At 50.8% G+C, this 12712-nt stretch overlaps 1 protein-coding gene across 1 annotated transcript in view; it reads right to left on the minus strand.

Annotated features, from left to right (window-relative positions):
• EVC2 (EvC ciliary complex subunit 2) overlaps positions 1-12712 on the minus strand; it is a 135705-nt gene that overhangs the window by 37563 nt on the left and 85430 nt on the right. Inside the window, exons 11-14 of the mRNA XM_021677663.2 lie at positions 11899-12138; positions 9344-9519; positions 6844-7003; positions 5163-5617 (exon numbers count right to left, since the gene is read on the minus strand). Of these exons, the coding sequence (XP_021533338.1) occupies positions 5163-5617; positions 6844-7003; positions 9344-9519; positions 11899-12138 (1031 nt within the window). The remainder of the gene's footprint in view (positions 1-5162; positions 5618-6843; positions 7004-9343; positions 9520-11898; positions 12139-12712) is intronic.

Raw genomic sequence — 12712 nt, forward strand, 5'->3', positions numbered from 1 at the left:
TGAGTGATTTACTGCTAAAGGCTGACCTGTGTCCCCTGCAAAGATGTCAAATCCTAACCCCCAGTACCTGGGATTGTGATCTTATTTGGAAACAGGGTCTTTGCTGATGCGAAAGTAAGATGAGGTCATAATGGAGGAGGATGGGCCCTTCACTGAACATGACTGATGTCATTGTAAGAAGAAAGACCCAGGCACAGGAGAAGGGCTCGGGACCACAGAGGCACGGACTGGAGTGAGGAAGCAAGCACATGCCAAGGATGGTAGCAGCCCCAGAAGCTAACAGAGGGGCAAGGAACAGATTCTGTCCTAGTGTCTTCAGAGGGAGCCTGGTGACACCTTGCTGACACCATCCAAAGTGGAATCCAGAGCAGCAAGAGAATACTTTGAAACCTCCCAGCGTGTGGAACTTTGCAACCCCCAGGGAACAAATACATTTACCTACACCATTGCTAATTTTTCCCGCAACTCAGTCCTCCGCTTACAGATAAGAAGATGGAAGAATCCTCCCAGTCTTCCTTTCTGCAAGGCCCACAGCCCACTCTACAGGGGAGGCCGGTCACAGGCTCACAACCCCACCTCTCCAGGGAGACATGAAGGGAAGTCTGCTGGGGACCCCTGCACAGAAGTTCCTCCCAGAGCCAGGAGCAAGCAAGTGACCTCTCCTTCCTACTTCGGGCAATGCGTGTCTGTTCACTTGTTCATCTGACAAATATTCTCTGTAGACAAACCCAGATTTGTTTGGTATTCTCAATGTCCAGTCAACACTGGCTGGGTCAAATGTGCCCTGTGGATGCTTTAAATGCAGACATGCCTGCAGGACTACCGTGGGAGGCCACGGCCAGCCCTGCCACACCCAAATCTCAAGGAGGGAGATCGGGACTGCAGTTTAGCTAGAATGTTCTCCCCTGGAAACAGAATAGGACCTTCCAGCTGACATGGGCCTCTAGCTGGACATAGTCTGAAGGCCCCAGGCCCATGTCTCAACACCCCATCTTGGATTTCTCACGACAGGGGATGCACCAACTTTTTAAGCCCCAGGAAAGGGCAGCTGCTCCTTTGTCCTTGACCTCTTGGAGAACCTTTGCCCCATGTGTTTGCAGGTGTGTGGAATCCAAAGTGAAAGCAACTCTGAAATGGTTGAGTCATTACTCCTGCCCATCCTCAAGCCGATCGGCCCTCTGTGGTCTAGTCTTAATCCTTTGCTGTGTAGACACCCAGATAAAACAGAAACACAGGAGCCGGGCAGGGTCTTTGCCCTGATGGAGTTTAAGATCCAGGCAGGAGCTCAGGAAAGATGTCTCAAAGACATGCTTTTCCTGGCAAAAACATGCATCCTTATTGATTCCTACTTTCCTCAACCAGGTTTCGAGCAATTCTATCCTGCTTGAAATCACAAAGCTTCTAAAAATGTGTTTCCCAAAACGATTGTGCAAAACCATTTTTACATAACACCTCAGAAATAAAGGCTGCAACCTTTTGGAATTTTAAGTAAGCAAAGCAGACGAGCAGACACACACTGTGGGCATCGTTCTTTGACCCTCTTTAACCCTGAGAAAAATCATAAAGAGTTTTCTGATAGCAAGGTGAGAATTCTCTTTTTCCATTGAATGTCTAAATCAGCGGCGGCTCTGGTAATACTCTCTGCAAAATGGATCCAAATGAAGTTGCAGAAAACGACCAGCCAGTAATGGGAATGTCAAGTCTAATTCAGATGTTTCAAAGAGTCCAAAGCCGGCTGGAGCATGTAAAAAGACTTTGGTGGGATGCGTGCTGAACTGAATCATTACTTCTGAGAACAATTCACAGGAATAAGAAGTGGCATTTAAGGATCTGATTTTTACGGGCTTGGAGAAAAGATAGCATCTTGTGTGCTCAAGAAAAAAAACACTAACAAAGCCTGGGAAGTAAACAGAGACAGAACCCTAAAGACAGAGATGAGGAGAAGCCCAGAGATGGCACACTCTCTCTGCAAACACCCGGGGACACGAACGGTGGCCAGGTCAGTGCTGGGGAAGAGCACTGTGTAGGAGGAGAGAAGAAATGGTCGAAGCCAGACAGATCCTGTCCCACCAGAGGATAATGCCAAGGAAGGATGGGCATGGCGGCAAGATGCTATGGTAATGATGCCCCACCAAGGGGCAGGTGGGAGGGACCACCGATGCCCAGCACACAGCATGCTGGCCCAGCAGAGAGGGGAGACCAACCGGCTGGGCAGATATGCTGGAAAGGACTCATTCCCTCCTGCCGACCCACAACATTCCCCGAACACTCCTGTCCGTGCAACCAGGTCCAACAAACAGGGCTCTGGATTCAGAATTAACTGTGTGCCTAAGGTTCAGCTTAAACTGTGAAGCGTCTATACCCAGAAAAGGATACTAAATGAGCATAAGCTTTGTTTGTTTCTTTGCTTGAACAGGTTGTTTGGGTTTGTCTGTTTGCTTAAATTTCTGGGTTCGTTGGTTGGTTTGTTGAAAGGAAAAGCAACTTTAAGGAATGCTGATTGGGAGTCTGTTTGGGAAAGGGAAAAGAAGCTCTCTGTCATTGCCAAATGGGTACGACCATATCCTTGGAAGGAAACAGTGACTTAGTTGCTCTAAATAAACAGACTGAGTAGATGGTGGTTATGCGTTATTTCCCCTGTGCTGCTAGTGATGGTTTTAACTTTGTTCCTTCACACCAGTCACACCGGTCTCCCCACGTTAACCCAGATAAGGACCAGGACCTCCTATCAAGCTGCTCCTCCCTGGGTCTTGCCCCCTCTCAGCAGAGCGCCGGTGGCCCTTGCCCGCTCATCTCCAGCTCCCAGCGCCAGGTTGGTGGCTGGTGTACATAGCAGTCCTCCCTTGGAGCCTGGCAAAGATCTGGACCCTCCAGTGTACCCGGAACGGTCACCTGCCCATGCTTGCTTGTCCTGATCATCTCTTTAGATGTCTGCTCTCCTCCTGATCATCCGAGCTCTTCCAGCACAGGAATAATGGCGGCAATGGTAGCAGCCATTACTTACTAATCACCAACTGCAGATCAAGGGTCGTGTTAAAAGATGTAAATATATGAACTCATGTACTCCCTCATCAATGCCGTGAAGGTGACCTCTTGTTAGACACGGTTGATGACCTAACCCAGAGCCACTTCCTTACGCCTTGTCTGCTCAGTGTCTGTCTAGAGGGGTTGCCCTCCAACAATGTTGGGGACAGGAACACCCCTCACAGCCCAAGGGGGGATGCTGCAAATGGTCTAAGGCAGGAATGGGCAAACGATGGCCTGCGGACCAAGTCCAGCCCCTCCCTGGCCTGTTTTTGTTCATAAAGTTTTATTAACACACAGTCAAGTTCATTAATTTACAGACTGTCTATGGCTGCTTTCTCCATACCATGGCAGAGTTGGATAGTTGCAACAGAAACCATGTAGCCCTCAGAGACTACACTTATCGGCACTTCATTTAAAAAGTTGACAGCCCTCTGGTCTCCGACAGTCACGGTCACTTCATTCTCCTTGCCGGTGAATGGTTTCAGCCTGGGCCTGTGATGTAGTCCTGACCAGTGGTATCAGAAGGGGTGATGGCTCAGATGTTATAAAGCGATGATGAGTGTGACACCTGGAGCCACAACAGCCGTCCTGAAACCATGAGGGAATGAGCCCAAAGACCAAGGTGGCGCACTGAGGATAGTGGAGCAGAAAGACCATCAGAACTGGGTCCTTGGGGGCGCCTGGGTGGCTCAGTCGTTAAGCGTCTGCCTTCGGCTCAAGTCATGATCCCCGGGTCCTGGGATCGAGCCCCGCATCGGGCTCCCTGCTCAGCGGGAAGCCTGCTTCTCCCTGCTTCTCCCTCTCCCACTCCCCCTGCTTGTGTTCCCTCTCTCGCTGTATCTCTCCCTGTCAAATAAATAAAATCTTAAAAAAAAAAAAAAGAACTGGGTCCTTGATGGAATTATTGAGCCACTGAATCAAGACGGGAAGCATTTACCACTTGACTCCCATCTTATAAAATAATTTCTTCACCTTTTATCAACCCGACGGTATCGTGTGCTGCCAAAAGCACCCTAAATGATTTAGTGTTATTATTTTTTTTAAAAGATTTTATGTATTTATTTGACAGAGAGAGGCAGGGAGAGAGGGAATACAAACAAGGGGAGCAGCAGAGGGAGAAGCAGGCCTCCCGCGGAGCAGGGAGCCTGATGCGGGGCTCGATCCCAGGACCCTGGGATCATGACCTGAGCTGAAGGCAGACGCTTAACGACTGAGCCACCCAGGCGCCATCGATTTAGTATTATTTAAGGCAAGACAGATGAGGCTCTAGAGGTTAAATAACTCTCCTACACTCAGACAGTCGGTGGTGGTGCTGGGATTTAAATCTAGGTTTTCTACTCTACACTGGCCACATCTCACTCTGCTCGACAGCCCCACACTAGCCTTGTTTGGAGCTCCTTCAGTTTCCAGTCTGATGGGCCAGCCTCAACTGACTGCCAAAAGCTTTGTGGGTCTCTGTTACACCAGGAAAGCTGACCCATTTGGGCCATGCCAATCTCAGTCCACACGGAGAGCTGGTAACTACTGGCAGGAAGGGCAGGGCCGTGGGGCTCTGGCCCCTCTGGCATGTCACTTCAGCTGGTCCTCTGCTCTCACAGCGCCCCCTGTCTTTAAAAACAGTAGCTGTGCCATTTATCCAATGTTTCCTAGTCATATCACCAGGAGAGTCAGCCAGCTGTGGCCCCGACATCCTACTCAGAGGTTACGTCGTGACATGGTTCTCAAATTAAGAATGAAACAAGTAGCTCAAGCACCGCATCAGTGAACAGAGGAAGGGGCCCAGTGAAGAGACGGTGAGGGTAACCTCCCTGCTAGTTCTGCTCCCCACTCTGCTCCCGGGGATAAGGCCCCTCACCGACCGAGCTTCTGATCAAGGGGTCCCGGCGCAGTTTCCGCTTATGCGGGAGTAGCGGGTTCTAGCTTCCCCCCAGTCACATCCTCCCATGGGAACCCAGGGCACCTCACCCTCTTCTTGCTACAAAGCCTACCTCCCACCGGCCCTGGCTCCTCACGCTGCAACCCCAGGGTGGCCCTCTCCCCTGGGCTGCGAGTTCAGGTGACCATGGACCTGCCGTCCCCACAACCACGGGCCGGCCCCTCCCTCCCTGGGGGCGGAGGAGGCTGAGGACACTCACATGAAGATCAGGTGCTCCCAGCGTCTCAGCTCCACCTGCTCCTCCGTTGAGGCCTCCAGAGCGTCGTCCTTCAGTCTCTGCCTCACGCTCTGGACGCCCTCCTGGTCCCTGTCCCTCTCCTCACCCTCGAGCTGCTGGGCCCGGGCAGCCAGCCCCCGGCTGTGTTCTTCCAGGATCTGCTGCAGGAAGAGCCAGGGCACGCTGCGCTTGAGCAGCTCCTGGGTCATCCCCGAGTTCTGCAGGCGCCGCAGCTCCTCGGTGGCCTTCTCGGACAGCGACAGCATCAGGGCCCTGAGCTCCTCCAGGGCGGCCTGGTCCAGGCGCTCCTGCAGCTCCTCCAGCACGGCACCGTGCTCCGCCAGCAGGCTCCCCCACCGGCCCAGGTACTGGCTGGCGTCCTCGGCAGCTCGCAGGGCCTCCCCGAGGGACAGCTGCTCCTTCCGCTGCTCCTTGTGCTGCAGGGGTTTCAGAGCGGAAAACTCAGTGGGGACAGGCTTGGCGCGCACAGCCCTCTGGGGAAACATGTGCAGGAGGCACAGAACGGTGACGGTCTTCTCCCAACGATCTCACACAGAGAAAGGTATGCTCAAGAAAGTAACCCGAAATAAGGGCACCTGGGTGGCTCAGTCAGTTAAGCATCCAGCTCTGGGTTTCGGCTCAGGTCATGATCTCAGGGTCGTGAGCTCGAGCCCCGCGTTGGGCTCCGCACTCAGTGGGGAGTCTGCTTGGGATTCTCTCTCTCCCTCTCACTCTGCCCACCCCTCTCAGTTCACATGCTCGCTAAAAAAAAGAAAGTAACCCCAAATAGAGTGAGAGCTCTATCTGTTGAACATGTATTGGACACATATTTGTCGAGTAGGTAAAGCCCAAGAACAGACCACCAGGGTTCCAAGCCTGGCTCCTTTGTGGATGAACTGAGGGACCCTAAGTGAACATCTAGAACTCTTGGTGCCTCCACGTCCTCATCTGTAAAATGGGGCTGATCTACCTCACAGAGTAGTTGGGAGGACTCAGTGAGTTGTTTAATACGTGTGTGGTTCTCAGAGGCCTGCCCGGTGCACAGTTCACGTCAATGAACTTCTGTTATTCTGTGTCCTGGGCGCAGAGGGCCTGCAGCTCGCGAGGTTATAAGGGGAAAAAACACCCTGAGATCTGTGACAGACATTGAAATGAGGAGGTCAGGAGAGGTCGTTCCGGAAGGAGATCCGAGGGAGACCTGAGGGAGGAGGTCACACCTCAGGCGGGTTAAGATACGGGGACACAAGATCCCTGGGGAGAGAGCTATAGGCGTGAAGACCCCACGGGGGATGAAGAAACCAGACAGGCATAATAAAGATGTCCATCGTGCTGGGATTTCTCAGAGCACTTGCAGGCAGTCTCCATTCTGTGTTGTGAGGACATGGGATGGCCCAGGTGGCCAAACAGGGTCACCATTCTGCCACTATTCGTCAAGCACCTACTGTGTGTCCTCAGCATCGGGGATACGGCATCTGCCTCTCTGGCTCCGTGGAGCTACCTCCTAACTGTGCCACTGAGAGATCGATCAGCAGCGGCAAGAGTATTCACAGAGGATCACTGGAGTCTCTGCAGCTCATCCATCCTTCTAGATCCTACCCTTAAATCAGGCCTGACCATCAGAGAAATGTGGCCTTGGGCCCCCCTGATGTCATTGCTCACATACCTTTTGCAGCATCTCTCGTCTTCTCTTCAGGATTAATTTTTGGTGCAGCTTCTTCTTCTCCTGTTTTAAGTCATTGTCCAGCTTCTGTTTGATGGAAAAGACTTCTGTTTGAGCGCGCTCCAGCAGCACCTCCATCTGCTCCTCATCCAGGTACCCTGCTCTAGGAGAGAGACGGAGGTGGGTGATGCACTCTCCACACCCACCCTTAGCTCGCCTGCTGCGGTGGCTGGACATTCATCTCTGCGTTCGTTTGGTCTGATCAGAAAAAGTCTTTACCTGAAGGAGCAGGAGCAGAACGGGCAGCTAAGAAGGGCAAGGTCAGCGTCCCTAGAGCCATGCCCAGAAAGCTCAATGCTAGACACTGCCTGTTGTTGGGGCAGAGCCTGGGCAAGAGCTCTGGGAGACAGTGATGCTCCGGGGACCACAGCACTCCAGGTACAGTTTTCCAAGAGGAGACGGTGGGTTCAGAATTGCTGGTGACAGGATTGTCACCAGCAAAGTCCAATAGGTAAATGCAGGAAATACTGCATAGGGCCAATTCTTCATGCTAACCTGGCTAGCCACAGGGCACCCACATTAAACACTGTGTCTGGGTGTGTCTGGGAGGGTGTTTCCAGGAGAGATTAGCACTTGAATCAGGGGACAGCCCTCCCCAGAGTTGGGGGGGCACCAGCCAATCCACTAGGGGACCAAATAGAACATAAGGTGGAGGAAGGAGGAATCTGCCTCCTTTGTCCTGCCTCACTGCTTCAGCTGGATACCTCATTTCACCTTCTCCTGCCTTCGGACTGGGATCCCCTGGTTCTCAGGCCTTTGGACTCAGACTGAACTACACACTGGCTTTCCAGAGCATTCCAGAGTCTCCAGCTTGCACGTGGCAGGTGGTGGAGTCCTCAGCCTCTGTAATTATGTGCGCCAATCTCTCATATCTATCTTACCGGCTGTTTTTCTGGAGAATCCTGACCGACATAGTCTGTTACTACCACGATCACCATGACTAGTCCCAGTCTGTCTGCATCACTGGGCTGGGCCCCCTGCTTGGCACAGGTAGATACCCATGGATGTTTCTTGAAGGAGTGAATATATAAATGAATGAATGGTGAATACATACTTTAGAAACATGTCTGTGCCAACTTTTAATTAATTAATTTTTTTATTTTTATTTTTTAAAATATTTATTTATTAGAGAGAGAGCACGTGAGCCGGTAGAGAGGCAGAGGGGGTGGGTGAGGGAAGGTGAGGGAAAGAGAGAGATTCTGTGCTGAGTGCAGAGCCCGGCATGGGGCTTAATCTCACGACCCTGAGATCATGATCTGAGCTGAAACCAAGAGTGGGATGCTTAACCGACGGAGCCACCCAGGTGTTCCTGTGCCAACTTTTTAAAATAGAATTTAAAAATCAGAGCTAAAACACACCTCCCTGGTAACTGCTCACAACAGTACAACCAATGGTCAGGTGCTTCAACTCAGGGCAAAGAACTGTTTCTTTCCTTGAGTGAATATTAATCAGGAATGTCAAGGCAACTGCAGTGACAAATTCATTAGCATCTTCGGGTAGCGAGTGTTCACGTAATCTGCACCTTACAGAATCTTCATTAAATAGGGCAAGAGAGCCGCAGAGTCCTTAAAAAATTACCAAGGTGGCAGAACCAATTCCTAACGCCACAGACTGTCCTGGGAAAGCCAACTTCATAGGCATGCCTCTATTTATTTTAGAGCTTCTCATAACCAAAAAGAATAAATGTCATTGTTTGCAGGTAAGTACCTCAAAGACTAGCTGGGAGGAAAGGGGCGGAGGCCACCCTGCTGTGAGCCTGCATCACCACCGACTACATGGTCCCCCCGGGGCTGCAGAGAAAAACCAGGGACAATGCACAAGAAGCGTCTGTGTATTTAGATTTCACTGCCAAGGTGAATGCAAGAGCCAGCAGAGTGCCCGAGCTCAAGGAGAGGCAGGCTCTCCCACCACACAGCTCATGTAAGCCTCCACCACTGATCTCTCAGTGAAATGCTGGGGATTTCCTTTAAGATACTCCGCGTGGGGGGCGGCCTGGGTGGCTCAGTCGGTTAAGCATCTGCCTTCGGCTCAGGTCATGATCCCAGGGTCCTGGGATCGAGCCCCACATCGGGCTCCCTGCTCAGCAGGGAGCCTGCTTCTCCCTCTCTCTTTGCTGCTCACCCTGCTTGTGCTCTCTTGCTCTGTCAAATAAATAAATAAAATATTTATAAAAATTAAAAAAATAGATGACTCCGGGTGGGGCTGTAGAGCGACATCAAGGTTGGCCACTGAAGTTGAATGATGGGCACACGGAAGGTTCATTGTATGGCTGTCCCAACTATCATGAAGGTTTTAGAAATTCTATGATGCAAAGGATTCTTAAAACTAGAGAATTCATCGTAAGGAATGAGTAAGGCGCCCCCAGTGCATTCACTGACCACTGATGAAGACAGCAGGGCAAGGTGGTTCCTGTGCATCATCTGGGATGGCTTCCGGGTCTTACCTCTCATGTTTCTGGATGAACAGGGTGAGCTGAGCATCAGCAGCGCTCAGAAGGCCTTGTACACGGGTCTCTGATGACTGCATGTTCTGAACCAGGTACTCCCTGTGGCCAAATCTTTTACTTAGATGGTATCTCTTACTAGCCTGGAAAAAATCCATTAACTCTTCTAATTTCTCCTGTTTAAAAGAAAATCAAGAAAATAATGCCTAATTAAAACTTAGAGCATATTCTTTCTAGACCTATAAAGTATTACATTTCCTTCCGAAGAACACACACAGGAATAGAAGCATGGGGATTAACACCTTAAACTGCCCTGCTCTTAACAAAGGCATAGAAGAAAATGACATACTGGTAAGGAACGAGAGCTTGGAAAAGTGCATTCTAGACCCAGAGAGTTAGGAGTTGTCAAAACAACATTATTGCCCTAGGGAAGGGGATGCAAATTTCACTCAGGCACTCAGCCTTCGCCCGTGGGGTTCTCGAAACACAGGACCAGCACAGATGCTGACGTGCTGGGATAAATCAGCCATCAGCCATGACCTTCAGAACTTCCATGCTCGTGGAGGAGACGGGAGACAAGATGACAAACCCCAACCAAACACAAGACATCGATAACCTACTTGACACCGGATGTCTTCTCTGGGCCCGACACTGGGCTCAGAGTGTTTCTCGCCTTATTTAACTTAGTCTAGAGAGAGAGTACTATTATTCCCATTTCACAGATGAGGAAACTGAGTCCACATCGCACTGCTGGTAAATGGTTAAGCAGGGATTTGAACTCAGTAATCTAATCCCAGGGCCTGTGCACTAACATCGTAGTAGGCTCCTCCAAAATGCAGCTGACCAATGGTAATCAGACCGGCAGTAATTACAACGTTAGCCTAAGTGGTATCATCCCCCTGATTGGCTCTGCTGTCTTTTCCCATCTGTGGAAATAGTGTCCCTGATGGGGCACCTGGGTGGCTCAGTTGGTTAAGCGACTGCCTTCGGCTCAGGTCATGATCCTGGAGTCCCGGGATCGAGTCCCACATCGGGCTCCCTGCTCGGCAGGGAGTCTGCTTCTCCCTCTGACCCTCCCCCCTCTCATGTTCTCTCTATCTCATTCTCTCTCTCAAATAAATAAATAAAATCTTTAAAAAAAAAAATAGTGTCCCTGCAATAGGTCACCAAAAAGATCAATGTATCTTTTCAACAAGATACATATGATGCCAAGGACAGTCTCCTCTCTAACCAAAGCAGTGATATCTCCAGTTCTTGACGCCTGGGGACGTGCACTGTCCAGACAGTGAAAAGCAGAATGGTCGGTCAGATGTGGCTGAATACTGGTATCTCCCTGACTTACTGGCAGCAGAATCCACATAACAGGAATAAGGAGGCACTATTCCTATTCGCCACGAAACTGGGTCCATGGGAACGGCCGACTTGTCCCCATTACATAAAGAAACGCACAGCTGCTGTCTTCCACTACTCCAGCAGTTGGGGTTAAAGAAGCCTGTGTCCTGCTACCATTGTGACCCATGGAAGTCTCCTTCTTGACTCCATTGTGACTAACGATCACACATTCTAGCTCGAAGGCCCCAGGGTTGAGAGTCAGCCACTACCCACCACGAGGAGAAAAATGACAGCAAAATCCATCAATACCTACATGATGCCCTGAGGTCTGGATGCCTACCTGGGAATAGAACTGAATTCTTACTCTAGTCCCTCTCACTGAGGTTTGAGCGGGAAAAACCTAGAGTAAAATGGAGAAGCTGCCTTGTTCCCTTCATGCTCCATGCCTCCCGAGAGTGGCCCTCTCGTCCCGCAGGACTCACGTTCGGGAGCCTTTTGGGGATGGTCGCTTGGTCTCCTCTGGTGTGGCTCTGCTCCTCGCCAGGACCAGAGATCTGCTGCAGGATTGCACACCAGTGATTTCACGCTGGGTGTGTACATGTGCATGTAAAATACCCCACACGGGCCTGAGAAATCCCACAGCAATGGTGACGGCCTCGGATCAACTATTTTGGCTATCGTTAAGGAATTTGTTCCATTTGGATCAATAACGTTCACACTCAGGCTGACCCGGAAGAACACACACAGAGTCAGCCAGGCATAGCCAGACACAGATTGCAAACCCCGGGTATACACTGATGTGCGCGCCCGTGCACACACATACAGGCACATGTATATTTATATGTTGTTCACTGCTATGTGTATTCAGCGTATATCGTGCCACGCACAGGCTTTCTGGGAATTGGCTCTATTTCCCGCATTTTACAGGTGAGGAACCTGGGGCTCAGGGAAGTCAGGCAGTTTGCCTGAAGTCACAGAGCTGATGGCTGGTGGAACTGGAAATCAAATCCAAGTCAGCCTGAGTCCCGGGCCTGGGCTTCAAGCTACTAATGGCCCCATTTATTGGAAACTCATCCATACATCGAGAGGCAGAAGGAAAAGGTGGTGAGTTCACAGTACACAGCCAAGAGAAGAGATGGTACTGACTCCGGGAGAGGAGAAATCACCGACACGGTTCAGGGAAGTCAAGCTCCCACCACTGCGAGTCTGATCTGAGGCCTCACCTGTATGTCAGCGTAATCCTGCAGCAGCATTTTAGCTGCCTCTGGCTTCAGTTCCCCTTGGAAAATAGCACTTTTTATCTGGGTGAAGAAGATATTGTGCAGTTCATTTCTCTGGAAAATGGCCAGCTGCCGGTGAGCCTTGGCAAAGTCCTCCTCTTGCTGCAGAGCCAGAGATCTCCTCAAGTGCACCTGCTCCAGGCCGTGGAGGGTCCTCAGGAGACTGCTACACTCCGCAGCAGACTGCAGGAAGAGGGGGCGGCATGTGAGATGACGCACCAACAGGCACGCATGGGCACACCCAGGCCATATGCAAGTGCACGCACACAGGCACACGTGTATGTGCACACAGCAACACAGTGCATACACATATGTGCACACACATACATGCTCCTGTGTGCACAGGCACACAGGCACATGCATGCATGAACACACACACGCACACAGCAAATATACATGCACACGGCAACACAGTGCATACACACATGCACATGTACATAGGCACATGCATGCACACATACATGCACACACAGCAATATACATGCACACAGCAACACAGTGCATGCACACATGCACATGTATATAGGCACATGCATGCACACATACATGCATACGGGCACATGCATGCACACACAGCAATATACATGCACACCGCAACACAGTGCATGCACATATGTGCATATGTACACACATGCATGAACATAGTGCACATGCACACAGCAAATATACGTGTACGCAGCAACACAGTGCATGCACATATGTGCACATGGACGCACATGCATGAACATAGTGCGCATGCACACAGCAAATATACGTG

The sequence above is a fragment of the Neomonachus schauinslandi genome, chromosome 2, assembly GCF_002201575.2.
Source record: "Neomonachus schauinslandi chromosome 2, ASM220157v2, whole genome shotgun sequence".
NCBI classification, from domain to species: Eukaryota; Metazoa; Chordata; class Mammalia; order Carnivora; family Phocidae; genus Neomonachus; species Neomonachus schauinslandi.